At 37.4% G+C, this 20,520-nt stretch overlaps 1 protein-coding gene across 1 annotated transcript in view; it reads right to left on the bottom strand.

Annotated features, from left to right (window-relative positions):
* Positions 1-20,520, bottom strand: part of GRIP1 (glutamate receptor interacting protein 1) — a 2,220,015-nt gene that overhangs the window by 1,334,898 nt on the left and 864,597 nt on the right. The window contains exon 6 of the mRNA XM_044088060.1: positions 10,023-10,098. Within this exon, the coding sequence (XP_043943995.1) occupies positions 10,023-10,098 (76 nt within the window). The remainder of the gene's footprint in view (positions 1-10,022; positions 10,099-20,520) is intronic.

The following is a 20,520-nucleotide window of genomic DNA, read 5'->3' as shown; positions in this document are numbered from 1 at the left end:
ACCTTAGGGTCCAGAGCAGACCCATTCTCATATGTCATGCCTCACTGCCTGACCAGCATTACAGCATGTCACCACTGTGTTGGAGAGAAAGGACTGAGAAAAGCCCTTGGCATACACAACAGTGTTTGTAACCTATTGACTGTTATCTCTGCTCAACTTTTCTACTTACTATTCCTTACCTGCCATCAGTTAATGTGGTCCAAGATCTGGGAAAGCTAATAAAACAGCATCAGGTAGCTGACGACAACTAGCGGTATGCCAAGGGACAAAGAAAAAGCAAGTGAACTCTGAATAAATGTAAAAGAAAGAACATCTACAATTCTTATGAAAAGATCTGAGAAAATATTGCAATGTAATATTTTAAGAAAATATTTTAAATAGTAAAGTCATAAGGCTGCATTCACCATAAACAGGCATAATTTTAGCAGTTTTTGTATTTGTATTGCAAAGTGCTCACAGCAGAATTTTTTAAGGATACCTAGAGAAAAGAGACAGCAAAGTAAATTTAATTTAGCACAAAATAAAACTAACACACTGAAATGATTCTTCTTTAAAAAGCAATACAAATACATTGTTGGCTTAGAGCTTGTATACATACATTATGTGTTGTAAGTTTATAAATGTTCAACATTTTTGGCCTAGGCTTTTGCTATAGTTATCCTGCCTCTATAACTACAACAACTAATTTGAGTCATTGCCAGAAAGCAGCTATACGCAGTGACAGTGACATTAATCTTTTGGACAGAACTGGACAATGTCAATGCCACAGTATATATGGTACAACTCCAGAAGACATGCCGTGGTCAGAATGTCAGTACGTAGTCAACTGATGGTCAGTTGTTGAAACATGGAGATGTAAAAAATACTGAAATATGTGTCAAGTATTTAACTCAGTAACAGTGAAAACAAATAGTAGGGTGGCATGACATGGTTGGGCTACAGCAGAAGAACCTAGTAACAACAAGAGTTCATAACACACCTCTCTTAGACAATATAAGACTGCCTTGAGGAAAACCTCAGTTTGTAAGAAACAAGCTTTAATGAATGATATGCATCTTAACTCTACATACCTTACTTACATCTGTATTTTTTCAGTTCCATAAACCCCCTTCCATCACCATAATCCATTTCTATTTCCACATTCCAATTACCTGCCTACCTAATACTTTTTACTATGTGCAATCATGACTCTGTCTGATAATGTGCAGATACACATACATGGCAGGCAGAAGCCAACTTCCTCCATGGCTATGACAATAGTATACAAAACAGGCTCTGCAACTTCACTGTCTGCTGATATCCCATCAGAAGGAATCTACTCTCAGTAATGCTGTCCTCTACAGAAGAAATATACAAAGACATTCAACACTGAAGACATGCTGATGGAAAAAATGTCATCTTTCACACAACCAAGAATAAGTTTAGACTATCAGATCACATATGTCTAGTTATGTCAGACAAGGACTGAAGGAAGAAGATAATGAAACATTTCTAGGTGGACTTTGTGATGATGTGAGGTAGTGCAGCTGCACCAGGGGAAGTAGGGTAGTGCACATGTTACATATGCCAGCATAGCTAGCTGGAGTTTTGTAAAGAATTATATGTCATTTGAATATCAAACTGATTTGTACAGATGTTTGCGTTAAAAATATAGTTGTAAAGTTGCTTGTGTTAAGAATGTATCAATGGTGAGTCCTGCTGGACAGAAAATAAATATGCATGTATGTCAGATGGTATTGTTCTAACTGATGAAATGTATACATTTTAACAAAGGATACTGGAAGGGAAGGGGTTAAGCTCAGCCCAGCTAACATTTCAAGCCTGAAATTAAATGACTTGGTTTAGGCCATAAAGATTTTATCTCACAGGTCTGAATGCAGCCTGAGACACAATGTGTATGAAAAACCTGGGGTGGAATCCTGCTCTACTGTCCTTAGTGGTAAACTAATTGGTACCTTGGGGTACCAAAGAATGGCTTGTTAGTTTCTGCAGGAAGGGTGGAAGTGTTGGAATTGTTTTACAGTTTCCAGATCCTGTAATAAACCTTAGCTAAAGTTCTATGTGTGTATTGAGACACAACAGTGCCAGATCATGGCTCAGTTTCTAGTGATAGCATAGTGTGGGAACCACAGAGTCAGGTGACCAGATGTGATATCATTCAGTAGCCAGCACTGTAAATTGTATTTGAATACTAAGACTAATGTGAGATGTGATGAGTGCACTTTGTTTTTGGACCTGACAAAACACTCATCCACTTTCATCTTGCCCTGCTGTAGTAAGTAACTAGGGAACAGTAATTATTCAGTCAGTTAAAAAATATAGTGAGATTAGCTAAATGTTTTTTTTCTGTATCTATGTGAGTCTTTATATCTTTGTTGGTTTTTTTTTATATTTCCTGTGATTGAAACTCTGGTGTTTACTGTAAATATATATGCAGCATTTTCATGTTTTTATTATTATTATTATTATTATTATTATTATGTATTATTAAATATATTTAAACCTTTCATTGTGGCTGGTCTTTTAGAAAATATTTAACTTTGAGAGTCCTTGCATTTATTTAATGGCACTGTGGCTCCACATTCCTGAAAGTCTTGCTGCTTGGTTAAATACTGCCATTTGTATAAGTATTAATTTTACTAAGCGTAATTGTGTACCCTGGTAAAAGCCTTAAAGTAGCTAGCTTCAATTGTTCTGGTGGCAGCAAATCTACCTTATAGTCTGAGTGACGGTGGCAGAGTGGGTAAACTGTGCCAGCCTTTTCCAGGTAGGTGTGTGTGTGTGTGTGTGTGTGTGTGTGTGTGTGTGTGTGTGTGTGTGTGTGTGTGTGTAATAAAATCTCAAGTAGAGTGTATGTGACAGCTACTTTGAAGAGGGACACAGAGCACTGATTTCACCGACACGGTGGTGAATGACTTGACTTGGAAACAGAAGGCCCAAAAACAGGGACAGATTCTAAAATATTGGCCTTATAATTCAAAATACACATACCTCATAGACTCCTCTAAGATCAAACGCTCAAAATCTTATTGAATTACAGAAACCTGTCCGCCCACCAGATAAACATATATTATTGTTTTCTTTAGCACTCCTCTGGAACTCACTGCCACCCCTGATCCATTCCAGTAGCAGTTGCTCCTCCTTTAAAACCATGCTTCACTCACACCTAACATCACTCTAGGAATGCTACTGTACTACTCCTCCTACATAAACCAAATCTGAAACGCAGCCTCTCTCTCAGTACCAGTTCATTTACTTCTAAAGTAACTAAAAAACTGTCTTTCTTTTCTTTTATCACTGTAAGAACCTACTTTCACAAATAACACTTATTATGCTTATTTTTCCTTTAAATTGTATCTAACATCATGTTTATAGTTGTACTTGTAATACTGTAGAAAATTGTTTATTATATCCTGTGTATTCTGCTGCATGTTTATTATCAAATATTTCTGTATATTTGTATGTTTTGGAGCTTTTCTCCCCAGGACTTCATTGGGCTATCTTAGTCCAATGGACCATCCTGGTAAACCAACTGCAAATAAATAATAAATAAATAAATAAATAAATAAACTTAGAAAGTTGTTAGAATAACATATTTTGCATTAATATGCTTATTCTGAAGGATATGAAGTCTGAATCTCAAATGCTTGTTATTATTTAGTCACTTCAGTCCTTACTGATTTACCAAAAAATGCAAATTTTATGAGGAACAAACCATAACACGAAATAGAAATCTGGGCATTCTGCAAAAGTCTGGACAGTTGAGAGGCATGCTTCCATTCATTACATTCAACACTTCCTCAGAATAATTTACTCTGAATGGATACTCTAAATGTTGGCTGGGTCTCATCAATTACTTACTACTGTATACAACTGTCTGAATAATTAGTATTCATGACTTGCTGTTTTAGAGTAACCTCGCTTACAAGTTGGTTGACTTTACCTTTCAGAAGTGTATTATGTGGTTTTGTGGCAAATTTACCTTGTTTTCTTTGGTTATTCCTAAATCATTTATAAAAGTGGTAACATTACCCATATAAGAATAATGCCTTCCTTTGCAAGACAACTATTCATGTATATAAACTGTCCTCCATATTTCTTGGATTTGAGTATCTCTGTCTGTTGTGTCTGTGTTGGTGTGTAACTTTCCTAGCTGCTTAAACATACTCCTCATAAAACAATGCATGGAAGAAGTAATTTTTTAAGTTCTTATTTCTGTCTTAAACTACTGACCTCACTTTTTCCTCCTCCTCCTCTGCTGGTCCATTTATTCTTCCTTCAGGGAGGAAGACTTACAAATATCCTCTTGAAAGCAAGTTCTCCCTCTACAAGAAAGACAAGTCCTGTGGTCCTACACTTTTTGAACCATCACCCTGTAAAAGTGAGAAGCAAAGGTGGAAGAGAACACTACAATAAGGCCGGAAAAGGGAATTTTGTGAAGCTAAAATATGGAGCAGAGACAAACAGCTCTATTTCACAGGAAGGCTGAACATGCAAAGACATTGTGTGTGTGAATCACTCCTTGGTCCTATGCACGTAACTGTGATACATTTGCAGTTCCTCTCCTATGTTATGCTGGGTCTACCTGATAACACTGACATGCCAAAACACCGACAACGAAATAACCGACATGACAAAACTGAAAGAAACCGAAAGTTCAAAAACACGAAACTTCACATGCCCGGCAAACCACAATCCCGACAATCAACAAAACAAATACCTTTCCCAAAAAACACACACACAACACAAGCACACCAAAAACCTTACAAACCTACACTAAACCTTACATACACAACTATCTATGCACTAACCTTAACCCAAACTATAAGGTCCGTCACTATCGCACGCTTACCTTATCCGCACCCTAACCCTAACTCACTTGATCCTCCTCTAAACCTTAAGTCTGTCACTATCGCATACTTACCTGACCCGCACCCTACCCTAACGTCCATCACTATCACACACTCACCTTACCCACACCCTGACCCTAACATCTGTCCCTATCGCACACTTACCTTAACATGTCGGTGTTCTCAGCATCGGGATTCTCAACTGTCAGTCTTCTCCATTGTCGATCTTCTGGTGTCAGTGTTCTCGTCATCGGCATTTAGAACTTTCGGCGTTTTCAGGTAGACCCATTATGCTAGATCAAGTGGACCAGCATGCACAGCTGTGAGATCCTCCCATTATTACCAATATGTGGGATTTGCTATAAGGGAAAATAGCACCTTGGACAAAGTATATACCGATATTAAGTTGGCATATAAAGCTGTGCAATCTCCACACTTGGGAGGCTCAGACCACATTACCATTATGTTAATGCCAATATATAAGGCAGCACTAATCAGGGAAAAACCCACTGTGAAGCAAGCCCATATATGGCCAAAGGGTGCAATCACAGCAATCCAAGATTGCTTCAAGAACACAAACTGGAACATATTTAAAGAGGCTGTTACAGTCGACCAACAGATCAATTTGGACGAATACACAGAAACAGTGGTGGCATATACAACTAAATATGTAGAAGATGTGGCAGTGAATAAAAACATCATATAAGAGCAAAGCAAAAACCATGGATAACAGGCAAAGTATACAAGCTTGTAAAAGAATGCAATGTGACATTCAAGATGAAAGGCAAAGATGCTCTTAGGGTGGCAAGGGCAAATCTGAAGAGAGGAATAAGGGAGGCAAATGGGGCATATGGAAAGAAAGTACAAAATCATTTCACTGACATGAGGGACTCCAGGAGTATGTGGCAGGGAATAAAAGCCACAGCCAAATACAAACTGACATCAGCTCAATGTGAGTACAGCACAGACTTCCTGGATAAGCTGAACACCTTCTACAGCAGATTTGAAGAGAGGAACTGCTCCAAAGCAATGTTACTACCTACAGACCCAGGTGATGAAGTACTCATTCTAAGCAAAGCTGAGGTGAAAAAGACCTTGTGTCAGATGAATCTAAGAAAGGCTACCGAGTCGGACAACATCTTGAGCAAGGTGTTAAAGGACTGTACTGAACAACTAAGCACTGTACTGACAGGTATATTTAATATCTCCCTCAGCCAAACGTAGGTACCCAAGAGCTTTAAAAAGACAAACATTATACCACTACCTAAGAAAGCCACTCCTTCTAGCCTTAAAGATTATAGATCAGTGACCTTCACATCCATCGTCATGAAAAGCTTTGAAAGGTTGGATAAAAGCACCTGACAGAAAACCTTACAACTGCACTTGATCCACTGCAGTTTGCATACCATGCAAACTTCTCCATGGCAGATGCCATCTCTGTTGCACTGCATCTCACAATGGCACACCTAGAAAATAAGGGCAGTTACATCAAATGCTGTTTATTGACTTCAGTTCAGCATTCAATACAGTGATCCCACAACAGCTAATAGAAAAACTTGTCCACCTAGGTGTTAATAACTATATGTGCAACTGGATCCTGGACTTTGTGACTAGAAGACCCCTAAAGAGCATGTGTGGGCAAGAATTCCTCAAAGAGCATGACTATCAACACAGGAGTACCTCAGGGCTATGTACCAAGCCCGCTACTGTTTACTATCTTGATCCATGACTGTAAAGCGAGATTTAACACCAACCACTTCATTAAGTTTGAGGATTGTACTACAGTTGTGGGCCTCATCAGCAAAGGAGAAGAAAAAGCTTATAGGGAAGAAGTGAGTTCTCTGATGTCAGCAAAACCAATGTGATCATAATAGACTTTAAGAGAGTACAACCAGCTCACTCTCCTCTCATGATAAATGGGGTGGTAGAAGAAAAGGTAAAGAGCACAAAATTCCCGGGCATCTAAATAGAGGAGGATCTTTCTTGTTGTACCAATACCAGTCACATAGTAAAGAATGCACATCAACGCCTGCACTTCCTGAGGAGAATGAGGAAAGCAAGCCTACCTCCTACTATCCTCCCCACCTTCTACAGGGGTACCATAGAAAGTATCCTACCATGCAGCTTCACAGTGTGGTATGGAAGCTATTCAGCTGCAGATAAAAAGCCCTACAAAAGATAGTCAGAACTGCCGAGAAAATAATGGGATCCAAACTTCCAGAGATAAAGGATCGTACACAACACATTGTTATGACAGAGCAACAAACATAACAAGTGATCCTACACATCCTGCATTTGAACTGTTCACATGCCTGCCATTTGGCAGAAGATACCGCAGCATATGCTGTAAAATGACCAGGTTCTAGAAGTTTTTTCCCTCAAGCGAGTAGACTTTTGAACTCTGGTATTAACCTTAGGGATGCGAGATGCTGACAAGTCTTGTGCTAACCAAACAATAATGCAATAACAATATGACATCACAGCGACTTATCAGTTTACAACAAAATTATGTGCAATAAATACAAAATGCTAGATGTTCTCATAATATAGAGAACATGAGAATTACATTGTGTAATAAGTCCAGGTGCAATAAGGAACCAGTCAGCTGCTATAGTGGTGTATAGAATAATTGTAGTAATAACTGTCTAAGAGAAAGGTAAATGTTGGGTCTGATACAAGTCTAACTGTATGTATGTATATGTCTGTCTTCTAAGCATATGTAATTGTATGTATGTATGTATTTGTCTTCTCAGCTCGAGAATGATGTACTAAATTTCATATAGACTTCACCTGTGGTGTCTAAATGATAATAAAGTTTACTTTGACTTTTGACTTTGACCCCCCGACTCTCCACTGTAGATGCCATTCCTGTGACATAATGTCTGACCTTTCTACAAGGAAGGAGAGCTGCCACTGGCACCTCAGTCCTTCTAGCTGACTCTTTAGCTCTACTCACTGCCTTTCTAAAGATCTGCCATGTTATAAAAGGCCTTTAAGGGAAAGGTCTGGATCTCTAAATGCTTTTCTTCTAATTGGAAAACTCTACCATCCAATGTAGCTGACCTTCTTCCAGAGTTGATTTTCTCTCTGTATTATCACATAGAAGATATTTAGTGCATCCATCCCCTTCTGTGCCTTTCAATTTTCTTCACTGCTACTTTTTTCCCTGTAACAGATCATGAAGGGTCCCACTATTTCTCTTTTAAATCTCACATTGTTTCAAAAAGTGGACCACGGTGGTGCAGCGGTTAGCATTGCTGCCTCACAGCAAGAGGTTCTTTGGTTTGATTCTCGGCCGGAGTTCCTTCTGTGCAGAGTCTGCATGTCCTCCCTGCGACTGCATAAACGATAAATACATGCAGGTAGGTGTGCCTTCCATAAAGGTTGGGCATTGGGCTGGCACCTTGGCACCATAAAAATCCACTGCCGATCATTAGCAGACCAGTGATCTGCTGCGGTGACCCCTAACTGGGAAAAGCCGAAAAGACATTGCTATTGTTTCAAAAAGTGATTTTCTCATCTTGCTTTACATAAGCTAGATATGCCTCTTTCTGTAGCTTTGACTGTTATCCGTGCCCATAAATTTCCATCCCAAAACTGTCTCAGATTGAGGTTGGTAAAGTGCTACAAGGAGCACATCAACAGCTACAGTTCATCTCTTTGCCATACGGTTATTTTTTGCAGAAATCTCTATATGAAGAACAGGGATTAGTTGTACTACAAACCTAAATAATCAAACTTCATGTTCTCATTTTGGCCATAAAGTATTGATTTTATCCTTTTTTTTCTGCCACATGCATTTTCTCCCACATCCCAAAAATGTGTTGCAGGTCAGATCTTCCTGCTATGAAGCGTGTCTTGAATTCCTCCCATTTTAATTTTTTTAATGCTGTGTGTCTAGGGGTGCCAGAGTAAGAAGCAGATGATCTGTAAACTGTGCCAAATTCTGTAGCCTGATTACTCACTAGGGTACCTCACCAATACCAGATTGTGCTGGTGGTCTGTGGTTTATACTGACTGCTTATTGCACATTGTGTTATCTTCAACATTTTCAACTAGTCAACATAATACTTTATGATTTACATCATCCCTTTCCCAGAAAATGTACACAATTAAAGTTGATATAAACAATTTAGCTTTTATCTGCCTTACTGTCTCTTCAAAGTGATAACTGTCAGACACAGGTGAATGAACAGAGCTGAATAACTACTGGCAATTAACACCTAAACAACAGCATGAGTGAGGATCAGGAAACTACATCTCTAAATACTTAAGAAAACAGATGTTTACCTGATTTGTATTGTAGCATATTTAAATGCAAAAAGAGAAATATCTGTCAAGTACCTTGCAGCACAAATCATAGCAATTCATTGAAAATTAAGCAATAACAATGCTTGTAGATGCATTCTAAGAAGCCAGTTATTCACATGTTATGTGGATACAAACTGTATCGTAGGAAACCAAAGTGATACTAAAAATAATGTGTCAGTATGGCATACCCATGATGACCACTTTGAATTAATTTCAATCTTCTTGTTTGAGCATTCTTGGTCAAGAGAAATAAGGCGCAGAGAGCTTCTACTTGATAAAATTCTTTATAAGAAGCTCATTTCACCGTATTTCTCTGGACAAAGGAGGCTCAAACAGGAAGACACAAGTGGATTCAAAACTATCCTTTTGACTTTTTCATACATCATGAATGGCACAACTGTTCGGTTGGAGAGAGAGAGACTTGTTAAAATACCTACTGTGGGTCTGCTGCCTTAGTCCATATGTTGATCATTTTAGAATATAAGAATATAAAAAACTGAAATATAATAAGAAAAACATAGAGAGATTTTGTTTTATTAGTATAGAATGATATTTTATATAGAAATATTTATATATAGTTTCAGCAACTTAGCTGATAAGCAACTAAATTAACCAAGAAGCCACACATCTGAAAGATGTACAATATATATTTTCGACACTGTTTCTAATTTGTCTATCAGTCTACTACTACTATGATGGTTGATGGAAGCTGGACTCAAATTGGACTTTTCTAAGAAATAATTTTTCCCTTGAATCAATAGTTTATATACACTACTTTGTATTATGATATATGAAAGACTTCAACAGATTCTAACAACAGTCATATTTGGAATTAAGTAACAAAAAAGTGACATACAGTACCTGTCGGCAGGCCCTCCAGGCCTAACACATGTTATTACAAGTTGACGGGATTTGTTTCTGACCTCATGTGCTCCGCCTGTAAGAAAGAGATTCAACATACGGTCATTTAATTACTAAAGTTTATTACGAATGTATCAAATAAGTTCTGAATTAAAACAATTAAATATTATAGGCACAGGCCCAGTTAAATTCATGTAAAACATGAGACTCTGTAGCAAGTGTTGAATATTCCTCCAAGTATTAATCTTTGGCCAAAGCACCACTATGCCAGATTATGTGGTCGTATTCACTAGCAATGACAATTATGAAAAATGTGACTTAGTAAATGACACTATAACATATGAGATCTGAGTTTTTATTATATCACAACATGCTTACTGTACATGTACTGAATGCTATTGGTGCACTTGTCATGCAGCCAGTAACAGATGGCAGTATACACCATATCAGCTGATCTTCAAAAGCACCCAGTGCAAACAGCTAGGAGTCATTTCCTAAGAACAATATTCTCAATACAATTCCTTCAGTCTCTAGCTGCTGTGCTTTTGGGTATACATGTAGCCCCCATCAAGCCTCATGGCTTCACATATCGGATCTAGATGGAAGCATCCAACCCAATTTCTCTAGTACTGCCCTCGTGGAACTTGAGTGAACAAAATTCCTGAAAAATATGAATAAACAAGGATATAAAGTGAAGCACTTAACAAACTTATAGTGTTATTTTTCCTTAAGGTGGATAAAAGAACCCTCCAAGACTAGAGGGACATGGGAGGAAGTCAAGCACCTAATACAAACAATGCCTCTTCCAGAGCAACTGATATGATACATACTAGCATATCTGTTATACTAGAGGGAAATAGCTAAGAAATATTCAAGGCAGTATAAAAGCAATCTCCAAGGAAGGTACTACCAGAAAAATAGAGGTCAGAATGATGACTCTTGAACCAGCAAATTGCCTTTGGTGACCTGACTCCTTAAATCATGCTCCAGGCAACAACGGATGTGAACATGTGAGCCAACACCCAGGTGATCACGGAACAAATGTCTGCAGTGGACATTCATGGTAGTTAAAGCAGCTACACCTCTGGTACAGTAATCTTTCACCACACTAGTAAAGGGGTACTTGGCTCCAAGTGACGAAAGATGATGTAATTTGTAATACATGTGAATAAGATTTAATTAGCTACAGTCCCCAACTTAACTGACTCAAAAGAGATAAAAACCTCTTCCATGTTATAGATATCATACACTCTGTTATGACACACACACACACACATATATATATATTTAATATATATAAAATACACAAATACATATTACACAAATACATATTACACACACACACACACACACACACACACACACACACACACACACACACACACACACACACACACACACACTCATATACATGCCTACATACATACATATCCTAATAGTAGCACCAGATAAAGGGTACAATAAAAATGATTACCAGGTATACTGTTAAGGTACTCTGTTGGCATGTCATCAAAAGTTTGCCTACATTCTTGACCTGTTAACAGCTTTATGAAAAATCTTTTAAACCCACCATATTTAAGCAACTCGCTAAAAGCTAAACTAAAAGTTTACACACTGCAAAGGCAATCACAGATGTATTCACAAACCCAAAACAGCCAAGTGCACCTGAAATAAACCATTAACTCCATAGCCAAATTCACAAAAACAAGTAAAACACAGACTGCATCTCCCATTCACTTAAGTATAGAAAACAATAATAAAAATATTGTCACACATACTCCACTCATAAACTACATCTGCACAATGTGCCCCCCTAAAAAACAATGTCCACTTAAGGCAAATTCACAGAAATTAAATTCACCAATTATGCATTTATAAAAACAAAACAAAAAAAACTTATAAGAATAAAACTAAAATAAAACACTAATCACTACTGACCAATCAAACATGGCATTACCAGTGAAACTGATCCAACTTTAAATGACTAAATTATGATTAAACTAACGGAAAACATAACTATAGTATAAAACTAACAAGACTTAAAATAACCATCACAACACTACTAAAAAGTATGTCTTTTTCAGAAATGCATCACGCTTTTCTTTGGCTCATAGACGCACAGGATTTTGATTTTAATTCCATAGCTGATCATCAGTCTGGCTGGTGGAGCCTCTATATTTTGAAGAGTGGAACATACCTCTCAACCTCTTGGCACAAGAATTCAGGACAAAACCAAACATGATTGGAGCCAAAGGCTAAAATCACGGACAGATTTTAAACATTTCTCTTATAACCTTAGAAAATTGTTAAAATAATTGATTTTATATTAGTATGTATTGTCTGAAGGATATCACATCTGAAACTCAATTGTCTGTCAATTTTTTATGACTTTAGTCCTCGATGATTTGTCAGTAAACACAAATGTTATAAGAAACAGACTAAAATATGCAGCAAAATTCTGGACAACTGAGCGTTGTGGTTTGGAACTTCCATACCTTCCAAAAATTGTATTTTGTTTTTATTTTTATTTATAATTTGGTAATCAGTGGTGACACACTGATCCTGATACATGATGGACCTATTTCAAACACAGCTCAGAGGTTATAATCACATACAGAGTAAGAGAAATAGTACACTCTACGTATCTTCAAACTTTACAGTAAAAACAAACTGCACTTGGAGTAGACAAACACAAACTGTCTCATTAAGTACAGAATGGAGGTATTCAAAAACACTTAGTGTTTATGAAAAGTGCTATTCACCCGCAAGATTCTGGGTGATACTCACAGACGTTACACAAATGTATTATAGCAGTCAGTTTGTTTCAAGCTTAAGAACAGCTCTTCCTTCCACAGATACGTTATAAAAGATGCAACTGCATTTTTTCTCTGTACTTTGCAATTTGTGAAGATGGTATCTCTTGCTTCTGGAACTGCTGCTTGTCATTAGGAGCTGCTTGTCTTGACTGAGCCAAAACTGCTTGCAACCAGCAGCACTCACTTGCCAATAAAGTGAAGATGTAGACAGAGAACAAATCATGATTTTGATAATCTGGAAATCCTTGATAGGTTCAAGGATATTGCAAGGGACTTAGTGAGCATTTATGGTCCCCACAGGGGTCCAGGAGGGAGGAAAGGACTTTCTAATACTGTTTCTACTACAGTAAGTATACACTTGCCACAGGGACCTTCCAGAGATAGACTGGAGACACACTGGGTACGTCCCAGGCTTCTGCATTGAGGATACTTCTGCAGTTCCTGGACTTACTCTTGGTGTGTGTGTATCAGTAAATCTATTTCCCGGTATCACCTCAGGACCAAGCCTGGACTATGTGTGCCTTTTATGGGGTGGCATGCTTCCTGTGGTGCTAAAGAATGTTAACATTAGTCTCCATCAGGTCCACAGGGGGAGCAGTACCACAATAGGAAGGGCAGAAGTAGTAAACTCTACATATCTTCAACTTTGACTTGACATCAACTGCCAGGTAGTGTGATGCATGGGATGCATCATCAATGTGTCTGCCCAGCATCCTGGCAGTGTATCTAATTCCCATATCTGGCACACTGGCTCACTAGCTCACCCTACCACCTCTTCCAGCATTTAATTAGTTATCCATAGTAAAATTATTGCCTAACATTAAACCACCTGTCATTTGTTTTTGTTGCTGCTATGTTCTCTTTTTTTTTTAATCTGTTTTTCAGGTGATACAGGATATCCACTAGAGCCATAGCTTATGACACCTATGAGGAATCCAAGTGGGGCTGGGAAGATAATTTTAATACAGTTCTGTCCTACTATCTGGCCTACTAAAAGTCTATTTCATATGCCTTAAGGAGTCTAGGGTGCCCTTCTGTATGACCCTGTTACATGCAGGATGTTTACTGCAGGTTGCATTCTGCACATGATCGTGTACCGGTCTGATGGTGAAGTGACCCATGATGTCACTGCAGCTCACAGTGCAGGTCTTAATATAATTAATAATAGCCAGCAGGCAGCAGTAGCAGTAAGACACCCCATGCAGCAGGCTTGTGCACTGTACAGGGCTGCATAGGTAAAGAGGCAGTGTCTACTTCTCAACTATGGACTATGACATTCAGGTTAATGTTTTGTTTTTTTTTTTTATATAAAAAACAGAGTATAATGGATGAATGCAGTGCTAGGCATGGGCTATGCTGTGTGGTGCTTGGTCTACTGTCTCTACTCATCAGACATTCTCTCTTATCCTTAAATCATTTTTTAAGAACAGATATTCATATTACTGTTTATAAAAGTTATGCCTGACTGCTCACTCACACCAGTTCAGTGATGTCAAATGGCATCATGTAAGGAATATTTACAGTTTTTATCATTTTGCAGAAGAAATTTTGCTTAGTGACTACACTTAAGTATACACCTACTGAATGTGCAGAAAAGGTAAACTTATTAAAAAGTGTTATCTCAGTTGCTGACTGCTTAGATTTCACAAAACCTCTAAACTTGAATTTAACATGAGTTCATAACTTGCAATGGAATGGAATATGTATCACTTTTTTATTATTATGCAGTGTTTCTCCAGATGTATCTATGATATATTAGAAATGATTTACTGTTTTCTATTAAGGTACTGAATGTCAGATTAATTCATGATGTCATACATACCAGAGTGTGCCCTTAGAAATGGAAACCATCATTTGTGCAGTGCTGAAGGTGAAGTGGCATCAGTTATAGTGGAGATGGCAGGATACTCATGTAATCCTCTTTTTCAGATGTACAGTATTCTCTAAATATTGTGCATGATTTGTTCTTTGTTCTGTATAATTGTCAGCTCTATCATTGCTCAGGTGAAACTCTAGATTATGGATGGGCCGTTAATGGTGTTAAACACTGCAGTTTACTTGTTACGTCTTCCACCTTTATTTCCAGCTTATTTTATTTAATTGTAAGCACCACCAATATTGAAATGAAATGCATACATATGCAAAGCCTCTTAATACTGTGTTACTTTATGCACATGTTTTCTGCAGTTAATGTTGGTTTTATTTATTTATTTTTGTAACACATTGCCTTTGAAGTTAAACAATGACATCAGTGTATTGAAAGGCATGGTAGTCAAATCCTATGTTTCATATTTTTACTACCTGAAATATCCAGCCTGAGTCACGGTAGGTCAAGGCCAAATGTGTCATACTTAAAGTCTCCTAAAGATAAGGGAGGTAAAGCCCCATGTGATCTTGAGGATGGTCTGCCATGTGAGCTGGGTGAAGACTTGCTGCAATGATGTAACCTACTTGATGCAGGTGATCCTAGAGACAATAAACTCATACTATTGTGGGACCGAGACCTTGAATGAGAGGTTCTGCTATGTGAAGATGAACACAGATGTGGCCTACATGAATTCTGCTGTGTTTCCCCCTCCTATTTCCACTAACATCTTGAGAAGCACTTGTAATGTGATGTGATATGCACCCACAGGTTTGGACAGTATCCCGTCCACTTCCCCTTCCAAAACTTACTCCTAATTAAGTCTGGTAAGTCCTCACTAGTGCATGAATGGAGGGGGACATAGATGCTTGATGTGCCACCATACTATGGGATCACACCATTATCCCTACTCTTGCACTGAGCCTTAACAATATCAAAGCACATCTGCTGCTGGACAACCAGTGCCTTAAGTGTTCCCTGAGGTATCTGTGACATATGCCTATCCCTTTCACCCCTTTGTAAAGGTATCACAGTTGGCAATGTTACCTCTGAATTTCTGACATCATCTAGAAGGTATTCTCTGGAGACACTGGTATTGAGGTGAATGGGTTTTCTCCATCTAAAACCTGTAGAGTAGTGTCACCATGTACTTGACTTTGTGATCTGATGTAACTTCCTGCAGAGTAACTAACCTGTTGCAGAGAATGTGCTCCATTAAACTTAGCAACTGTATGCCACTTTCTTCTGGCTGCCCCTTAAATATAAGTATATTATCATCATAATCAGCCATTCTGCTGCTGCTAACTTCTAAATTTACCGGTACAGTGGAACTGCTTTTTTCTGCTGACCCCCTAAAGAATTAATTTATGACATTATTACTCAGACACCAGAGTACGTTACTATATGCTGAATCATGAGCTTTGGAAGACATTTATCATCCACAATTTGCTCAATGTCATTATAAGTAGAAGTGGAGGGTTCATCTGTTAATAGTAATTGTCATGTGTTACATGTAATCATTTCACTTGAGAAAGTCATTTCTGTAAGTAAATGTATTATAGTGTTCAAACTAGCTTTACTGAGCAGATGTCTGCTGCTGCTGCAGATGTGGGTAATAGCCAGTGTCTACATCAACTCTGATTATGCCCTTGCCATCTGCACCAGTTTTGTAATCATCTCCCAAATGGATGGAAAGCATTCCTCATCATGTGTTAAAGTAATAAGTGTTCAAGGCCAAGTGCTACAGATAGCTGCATTCTGCCCTGCCTTTGCTCTGGCATATTCTACCATATCACTGGCACTCTTCTTGCACTGTGTTAGTGTGCGGTTCCTTCCACCAACAGCATTTATGTCCATAAGGAATTGTTTCCAGGTCTTTGTTCTTTCAGCTTGTTTGAGTCCCCTTTTCCAGAAAGGCATTTGCCATGTCCTAAGGGCTGCCAGGAGGATGCAGTTCTCCTCATAGTTAAAATGGTCTTTTCTCTGTCTGAATCTCTGCTGCTGCATTATTCATTTACCTAAAATATTTTACCCAAATAACATTCAAAGTAATATAGCGAAGCTTGATCTACTGATCAGGCAAACAACACTGCAATGAAAACATCCATGTTTTCAACACAAATGAGTCAACAATGTTAGTACAAAATATTTATGCTTTTGCTAATCAAACTTCACCCAGATAAAAGTGTGTAGCATTAATCTGTACAGAATCATACACAAATGCATAATATTATTTCAAACACCTATCATTACACTGTCATCTCATTCCATTGCTAGCAGAGATGAAATTCTTCCCCTACCACTTTTCTGTATTTATACTGCCATATTTAATTCTTGAGGGACAGTCACAAATCCCACAGTAAAGCAGAATGTATCCTGACAACACAACACATTGATGAAAATGCAGTACATCAGACTTCACTCATTTCAAATTATGTACTAATATCCTGAGCATAATCTATAAATGCAAATATATATATATATTGCATATAATTATTTCTTCAGTTTTATAAGAGTTTTATGGTTTTATATATCTATATATATATATATATATATATATATATATATATATATATATATATTGCACTTATCTTTCACAATAACATTATAACATTAGTAGTACATTTCCAGTAGCACTGTCATGAATTTCTATTTATAAAAGACTCTTATGTCAGTACTATAAGCATGAATCAAATGCATCTGGTATTTATATGACTGAAAAAAAAACAACAAAGTGAGCTTAATATGTACTGCTTTCCAAAGATTTATAACCTTATTGTTATTTTTATCTTCATAAACTTCGATCTTTCCCAAAAAACTTACCTCCTAACTTCAGTGACTGCAAATAACTATGGTGGCATTAAACTTAATCACATAAAATCAGGCTCATTTACACATTTTTGTATTCTAATTAGCCTGAGTTATGCTTATCTCTATGAATCACAGTAATATGTGAGTGCGTATGTCAACAGATGTAACTAGACCTTGGGTAGCTGTAGGCGAGCTGTGCTGGCCAACGCTGAGCCAAGCTGACCTTGGAATGTATAATATATCTCAGATTTACCAATGCATAGAAAAGGGGAAATGGAGTCAACAACATTTAGGTTACATAATCGTGAATCATAATCCACGCCTATCTTGCATACTGTGACACACCTTACCACCTCAAAACACTCAATAGTTTCTATTACAGAAAAGTGACACCAATTGGAAGATTTATTTATAAAGTAAAGTGAAAGAAGAAAAAGTTACTGATGCAATACTTATACAGGTATGCTTACAATAATGGGTAATGTATGATCTTAAAGTCAATTGTTCAAATAAAGATTGCAACATTACTGCACATAAGCAAATGGAAAAGTAATGATTTAATAAATGACTTTCATTTCCCATAGTAATAAATCTAAACAATTCCTTAAAAACATACCTATGTGACAAAGCAGCTTGGCAAATTAAACTTGACAATAATGGCAGTTTCATGCTCACCAACCCTACATGGTAGTTGGTTGGATTATGGTGATGTCACACCCCAAAGGGTTCATTTCCAATCCTGTGAACTAAAGCCATGTACTTACATTCATCACTTTAGTACTGGCACTTTGAAAGATTGCAGTATCTGTGAAGGCATGATGCTGAGATCCAAGATGGCCTGATAAGGACACCAAAATCATGGCTTACCTCTTGCAAGTGTTGTACCTGAACAAGATAAAAAGAACAGTATCCATCTTGGAGTGGAAAAAGGTTGACGTCTGGCAAGAGTTAGATGAGTACCTATCATCATTGAGAGGGATCATCTGCTCTGAACGGGTTACTATCAAAATTTGGAGTGGCAGTTGTGCATTTATTCACACTGCTGAACCGAAACTATGAAAATGCACTCACCGATCCATTCAAAATATCGGAAGTGAAAACCATGATGGTCCCATTCACAAAACTGAACTTTCGGAATCGAAAGTCACTGCTAGCGTGTACATTTTGCAGTGGAGCAAGCCCCCCTGCACCTCTGCACACCCCCACACCCCTTGCAACTTAAATATACCAACTCCAAGATCGCACTACAGTGAGGAAAATGGGAAATTCCCCCCTCCCCACTGTACCGCGATCTACATTCACAATGCTGAACTCATAAAAATGAATGACGCTCTACATTCATTACTATGGTTCGTAATATTGCAGTTCAGTATTGTGAACCTTGAGTGCCGTGATTTCAACCAAGTGGCAGTCATCCAACTGCCATTCCAAATTTTGTTAGCAAATTGCTCTGAACCCCTATACCGGCACAGGTATGATAACCTGGAGAGGTGCAGGCCTGATCAGTTGGGTGAGTGGTAGACCAGGTAAAGGAAAAGAGGCCAGAGTTCTACAGTAAGTATACTGCATTTTATGTTTAAATCTTAGCATCAATAGGTTTAAAAATATGATATACAAATACAGCAAAAATGCAGCTAAATGCAAGAAAAAATTATATTTAAGTGCAAATCTGCATATACATGTTATCCAAAGGTATGAGAAGGCATAAACATATCTGTAAACAGGAATGCACCTGTATACAACTTAAGCATGTTTATGTACTGAAATGCTTTTGTGTGTAAATACAAATGTATATTTAAGAGTTAAAAAATAAATGTCAGCTAACATATATAAAAGTGTATATGTACAGAAGTATACATCTCTCTCTTTCTCTCTCTCTCTCTATATATATATATATATATATATATATATATATATATATATACCCTTTTATATATATATATATATATATATATATATGTATATATATATATATATATATATATATATATATATATATATATATATATATATATATGGTTTCACTTCATATTACCGAAATGCTGAAATATCGAATTTCAGCATTTCGACAGTATAAATCCGAAACCATCACAACACTGACACTTCACAATCACAAAACCAAAACATCGAACATACACAATACAACACACAAACCATAACACCCACACCACAAAACAATTAAATACAACAAAACACCACACACACCTAGACTACACAAATGCAGGGGGGCAAGCCCCCTGCACCCTCCACATGGGGGGCTGCGTCCCCATCACCCCCCCCACTTATATATACTAACTCCGAGATCACACAAACAGTAAAGAAAAAATAATCACACACAGCCAACACACACAATCATACTTCCACCTCCCGACCCTAGCTCACTCGTACAAGTTAGTAAAACAGTCACGCACACTCACTCACCTTAAACTGCAGACACCATCCCAGCCAAACACTTCTGCAACATAACGTACATACATAAGTGCAAATTTGACTTAGTCCTATTCGCGCTTATGCACTTTCATTATTTTGAAGTTTTGACTTCATGGACACGAATTTCTGAAATTTGATATTTCAGCAATTCGTGTTTATGAAGTGAAACTATATATATATATATATATATATATATATATATATATATATATATATACACATATATAGACAGATATATATATATATATATATATATATATATATATATACACACATATATAGATATATATATATATATATATGTATATATGTATATATATATATATAAAAGAAGGTCGACTTCAGTAGACTGAAATTCCATTTAATCTAATCTTACTTAACTGAGACGACTACACTGAAACCATATTTCAGCAAACTTTCACATCATTAGAATTTTAATCTGGAAAAGGAGGCAGTTGGTCAACATTAAAAAACAAACACATTGAAGCATGTCAAACCCCCTTAAGTAGGGCTTCACCCTGCACACCCCCCAATGTAGGGGGTTGCACTGCCCACACCACCCCTAACTAAATATACC

The sequence above is a fragment of the Protopterus annectens genome, chromosome 11.part0 (assembly GCF_019279795.1).
Source record: "Protopterus annectens isolate FY-2018-M chromosome 11.part0, PAN1.0, whole genome shotgun sequence".
Taxonomy (NCBI): Eukaryota; Metazoa; Chordata; order Ceratodontiformes; family Protopteridae; genus Protopterus; species Protopterus annectens.
This window is presented reverse-complemented; position numbering and strand designations above follow the sequence as displayed.